Source organism: Canis lupus, chromosome X, assembly GCF_048164855.1.
Source record: "Canis lupus baileyi chromosome X, mCanLup2.hap1, whole genome shotgun sequence".
Classification (NCBI taxonomy): Eukaryota; Metazoa; Chordata; class Mammalia; order Carnivora; family Canidae; genus Canis; species Canis lupus.
The window spans coordinates 104,594,138-104,600,137 of record NC_132876.1 but is presented as its reverse complement, the minus strand read 5'-3'; the positions used below and the strand labels follow the sequence as shown (position 1 = coordinate 104,600,137).

Genomic DNA, 6,000 nt, shown 5'->3' with positions numbered 1-6,000 from the left:
GAATGGAGCTGAGTAGTGGAGTAACAGATTCTTCGGACCTTAGAAATCCAGTAGCATCTAACATGTGATTTCACGGGCAAGAATTTGACCTGTATGCGTTGTTCAGTCAGTAAATGCCTTGTATGCGGAGTGTGCCTGGCACTGTGCCTTGTGAATTTGTTTCTAAAGAACTGAGTGGAAGATGATGTTTTTTTATTTCTTATTTTGAAAAGTGTTTGTATCCTCGTTATTTGAGCGGGGCCCCAATGCATTTGTCTTTGAAACATGGATATCTCTTAAGATCTTTCAGATACTGCGCATTGTCCAGACCCAGTTATTGATTGATATTCAGGACAGAGCCGGCCTGGCCAGAGGCTCCAGCAGTTCTCCATAGTTTGGGTGGTTTTAAATCATAAAGTGCCTTTCTTTCAGAATTCCTAAAGCTTCCGGCATTCCACCCCTTAAGGCAAAGCTCACGATGCATTGAGAGAGGGAGGCTATGGATTAGAAACGGTGGGAAAGCAGAGAACTGTATGGTGGGAAGCCATGCAATTAAAAAACTGACTGAAATTATTACCTGATTTCATAATTGACAGAATATTTAATTCAGATATAGTAAATTGACACACCTCTACACAGAGACAATTATGACTGACTGTATAACACCTGACAGAATCAATTATAACTGACTGTTGTTTGATACCTTTGCACGGAAATAAATGAAACAGACATTCAGAACAGAGACGGCTGCTGCCTGTGTGCCTAAGCCTGCCTTAATTAAAATAAAATAACCAGTAGGCGATGTTAAAATGTCTTTGCCTCCTGGTTTCTAGTTGAGTGTGTTTCCTGAAGTCCAAAAGGGGTTTTAGAAAGAGCGCAGCTGAAAGAGATTTTTGGTTTACTGATATGGAAATAAAATCTCTGAAGTAGAGATGCTTTCCTTAGACAGGAGAATACTCCCATTTTATCCAGCAGTTCTAATGTCTGATTGGATCCGTTAACTTTTTTTTTTAATTATTATTTTTTATTGGAGTTCAGTTTACCAACATATAGCCTATCACCCTGTGCTCATCCCATCAAGTGTCGCCCTCAGTGGGATCCATTAACTTTTAAATAAAATGTTTAAGACAAGTTCAACCTACAGGTGACGGTCTAGTTCATCTCATATAGAAAACACTGTGGCTTGCCAGCCTCGTGTTGAGGTTTTTTATTGTAATCAGTAGAAACCACCTTTTAGATTAGCGGTTCATGTTAGTGTTTGATAAAATACTGTGTGACTGATTTCTAGGCTACCTTGTTTTTCGCTGTTTTCATAAAGGCTAGGGACAGGATATTCTTGCCAACCAGTATATAACTCTAAGGAGTCAGCGTGTGGAAAGCACCACTAAGCTGTAGATACGTGTTCCCTGGAGGTTATTCCCAGATTTGCTTCGCTGGTGTATTAAGATCCGTGATTTCCGCTCATAAGTTCAGTCCACTGCAGTCTAGTTGGCTTGATGCACTTGTGTGTAGACAGAGCATCTCCTTCGCCAGTTGATGAAGTTGGGATTCTGCACACTGGTCCTTGAGGCAGCCAAGGCCCCAGACTGGGGCTGGGCTGGTCTTCTCTGCCCCTTGCCTAACAGCCTCTTGGAACCTCTGCACAGTTGTCACTGGGTGCCTGACCTGCAGTGCCAATGCCAGTGGCCTCTTTACCGACTCCCAAAACCAGAGCTGGGAGAAGGAATCAGCTGTTACTGGCCACATTAACTGGTTTCCACCATTTACCACTGGTATTTTCCCTTGAGTTCTGCGGTGGTGGGTGTAGCAGTCAAGGAAGCAGGATTTCTTGTGAAGCCTAATGTGGAGGGCCGAGGTGCCTGCCTGATGGGGGCTGAGAAAAACCCCAAAGAAGGGGTGAGCCCTTGTCCCCCCACAGCTCCCCCTCTGACATGCCTGTGCCTGCTCCTGCAGTTCTGTTTCCCAGAAGACCTTCCATACGTTATTGATTAAATTCTCATTGAGGAAACAAGTGGGAGCTTTTATCTGCATGTCTAACTGGCGTGGAATGGTGCCTTGGCTGTATTGACCGGCTATGGGATATGCCGGTGGTCACACTTGTCTTTTACGAAGAAGAAGCACCGAGTGACGCTGGTTGTCATTCTAGCTCTGCTGTGTGGCAGCGTAAATAGTCCCCTTTCTAACCAACCTGGTGGGAAAAGTCAATATCCCATCAGCAGAGGAGGTAAACACATCAGGAGCGATGCCCTCTCCCTTCCTCCCCTGCTCCTTATTCCGGCAGCTCTTGAAATGTGCTCCCCAGTCAGCACCTGCGCTTGTGTCATTCACACGCGCGGGTGCCGGCCTGCTGCTCTGGCCTGCCGGGAGGCGAGGCGGCCGCCACTGCTCCGGGCCATTGTTGTGTATTCCCAGACTCGGATAATTAGAACTTTCCAAGTGTCTTTCTATAGTCTGCTACCGGTGCCTGCGTGCTTGCCTCAATATCTATCATTTATCTATCTATCTATCTATCTATCTATCTATCTATCTATCTCTCCCTTTCCCTCCCCTCCCCCTCCCTCTCCCCCTCTCCCCTCGCCTCTCTTTTTCCACCCCCCCTTCAGCATTTAAATCCTCTCCACAAAACTTTTTGTTGTTGTTTTATTGAAAGGCAATTGATGTAATTTAGAAAAGGTTGTGGAGAACAAATGGGAATGTGTAGCTAAGGAACAAAAATCTTGAGACCCAGCTTTAGTTTTCCGGGTATTTTGTAGGCTTCAGTGTCACTCTGTTGTTTCAGTGGGGATTTCCTTTTTGTGCTTGATGTGCACTCCCTTCCGTGTTTGCTTCCCGATGCTTTCCTATTCCGGGGCTCTGGGCAGCCTGGCTCCGCACAGGCCGGCATCTGGGGCCTGCGCATCTGGGAGCCCTAACCACAGGGTGGGGTGAGGGGGGTGCACAAGTGAGCCTGTCCTCCCAAGTGTGGACTCAGGGTTCTGGATACCTGGGCTTGCGCTTCTTGATCCCGGATTTCCAGCTGTATCACCTCGGGTGAGTGACTTAACCTCCCACTTTCCTCAGCCACCAAATGGGGATTTAAAAAAATTGCAGTCGGCCTCTCCAAACACCTGACAGGGTTCCTGAGCAGCTTTGAACCAAAACTGTGTTGTCTTCAGCGTCCTGGGCAAGGGTGCCTCCTCTAGGGATCACCCTGATCGTCCAAAGATCAGACCTCGGCGTCTGGCCCTACTGCTCCTCTAAACAAACCAAGTGTAGAGGTAGCAGGCTCTGGGGAGGGAAAGGAAGGATCTGCCGTCAGGCTGTAGTGCCCCTTGCAGAATGGGAAGGCTGGAGAGGAATGGGTGGAAGCAGCAGGAAACACAGGAATGGCTGCGTCATACCCAGAGTTCACAGGCATACAGTGTGGACGATGACCAGGAAATCTCACCAACGGACAGGTGCTCTCCAGACAGCCTACCCCTCACTGAGCTCTTTGAGCAGAGGAGTTTTGTACGGCAGAGGGACACAGCTCGGAGGGCCTGAAAGCCAACTGGGCCCAGCTGCTCCAGGGAGTTTGCTCTGAGAGGCTCTGGCTTCCCTTGAGACAAAGTATTTCCCGCCACATCCATACTTTGCAGGCAGTTGCATGCAGATGCTCGACAGCGCTGCGAGAGTGGTGGCTGCAGGTGGAGTTCACCTTGGCTGCTGCACACAGGCCTGCCACCTGCAGCTCGCATCGCGGAGCGTGGCCCTGCCCGTCCCTCGTCCCTCGGTGCGCCGAGTCAGCTAGGTGGTGAGAAGTGGCGGGCAGGGTAAAGGAGGAAAGGCGTCCACAGAGGACCTCAGGGGTCCCACCTGCCCCCCCACCCCCGGGCGTGGGACTGGCCCTGGGTGTAGACCAGCAACAGGACCGTGAGGATATCCGAGAAGTGGAACTGCAGAGAGAACCCGCACCCTCTTCTCTAGTGCTTGGCAAATAAATGCTGAATGGTCTTTAAAGGTGCAGCCTGTGAGACTTGTAAACCTTTTATTTTTATTTCTTTTTAGATAAGTTGAAGAAGGTTTTTACCTTAAAAGTTCGTCAGGACTACCAGAAACTCAGGAACACAGCAGAGCAGTTCCTGTCCCGAAGTGGCTACTCGGAAGTGAACCTCAGCAAACTCTTCGCAGACTGTGCTGTGAGGCCCTGAGGGAACCCCAGAAGTGGGGGGGGCGGGGGGAGGAAGACGCCCAGCTTCCTGGCACCTCCACGCCAAACTGCTTCTCCGGCATCAGTTTCCTTGAGGACTGCATCTCCTGTTTGTGTGCGTGTGGCTGGGGAGGGGCGTTCCCGGCCCGCCACGGCCCCCCACCTACCACGTCAGAGCGTCAGAGAGCGTCAGAAGAACCTTCCTATTACAACCTGGCCCTTACTGTTGAAAAGTCGGCCTAGAGCCCTTCGCAAAGCGGGGGAAGGGCGAGCTGCTTGGGATTTGGGACTGGATTTCTAGGGGAGGGGCCGGTGAGGGAGGAGAAATTAATTGAGAGTGGCTGGAATGCAAGGGACCCCGCGCTTTGCCCCAGGGCCTTCAGCCGAGATGCCCCCAGAGATTTATGAAGCCTGGTAGGAGCGCTAACATTTTGCCTTTTCACACGCCAATTAAACCCCGTCTGAACCCAACTGTTGCCCCAGCCGCTGGCTCCAGGAGTGGCTGCCCTTTTCAGTCTTGTCTTTTATATAGGTAGCCGAGGGGGGAGATAGAGAAGCCTTGCATTTACTAAATAGATTAAACAGAGCTTACTTGTTTATTGAATCGCTCCAAAGTTGCACGTGCACACACACACACACACACACACACACACTGGACAGGTGTTTTACATTCACATTCCTTTTTTCCCCCTTAAGTAGAAAGTCCAGGTTAAGGTTTATGTAGTAGGAAAACACATTTAAAATAATTTGATAACCTATAACAATTCCTTTAAAATGTGTAGAAGACGGGGCAAAGATCATTGTGCTATATTCAGAAGAAATTGGGAGGAGGTTTGGTTAATTGGCCCAGGTGCTGTTTTGTGTTGGGGGGGATTGTTTTGTTTTGTTTTCCCATTTCCTCACACTGGTGCCTCTTCGCCGGAAGCCATATGTATTTCAGAATAGCGATCTTCCCATTTTACATTATTGGTAAGATTATACTAACAAAATCTATTTCCCCTGTACACTGTATTTTTTTCTCAAATGTCTACCTGTTTTTCTAAAAGAAAAATATGTTGTACTGTTTTTTCTCTACTTAAATAAAGTTTTCTGAAAGGAAAGTAGTTGCAGTGAATCTTTATCAGGTACACAATGTTGGCTAGAGGTGGCAGCCAGGAGTAAGGGATGCCCAGAGGCCATCCCCTTCCCAGACCTCCGCCAGCTCCACTTCAGCTCAGAGATGCCCGAGTGATGTATGTCCAAATGTCCTGAGCCACATTTGGGAGAATTCCTGTGGCCTTTGGGTACTTTAAGAGATGAAGTAAAGGGATCCCTGGGTGGCGCAGCGGTTTAGCGCCTGCCTTTGGCCCAGGGCGCGATCCTGGAGACCTGGGATCGAATCCCACGTCGGGCTCCCGGTACATGGAGCCTGCTTCTCCCTCTGCCTATGTCTCTGCCTCTCTCTCTCTCTCTCTCTCTCTCTCTCTCTCTCTCTCTCGGACTATCATAAATAAATAAAAATTTTAAAAAATTTAAAAAAAAGAGATGAAGTAAGGTTTCTCATGTGCTTCACTGACTTAGATGACCAAAGAGCTAAACCAAGAGCCCAGTGGTGTCTTATGTTTGGAGAGCAAGACCAATGGCTCCTGGGAGAAAGGCCCCCCACAGGAGGATGGTCACCCAGCATGGACACTAGTGGAGTCCCCTTGTTAAAGCAGTGGAGATGACACTGTCTTCTATCTTGCTTTGCTTTCTCTTATCTCTCCCTCACTTTCTCCCCTGTCTCTTATATTCAGGTTCTAAGCAGAGACACTTTGGGTGCAGGCCCCTGTCAGTTAATTAATGCCTTGGTACCCCAGGCTCCCCGACCTGTC

The 6,000-nt window shown here is 48.8% G+C and overlaps 1 protein-coding gene across 1 annotated transcript in view; it reads left to right on the top strand.

The window, feature by feature from the left end:
• POLA1 (DNA polymerase alpha 1, catalytic subunit) overlaps positions 1-4,283 on the top strand; it is a 309,415-nt gene extending 305,132 nt beyond the window's left edge. Inside the window, exon 37 of the mRNA XM_072818081.1 lies at positions 4,006-4,283. Coding sequence (XP_072674182.1) covers positions 4,006-4,148 — 143 coding nt within the window. The 3' untranslated portion in view covers positions 4,149-4,283. The remainder of the gene's footprint in view (positions 1-4,005) is intronic.
• The last annotated feature ends 1,717 nt before the right edge of the window (positions 4,284-6,000 follow it).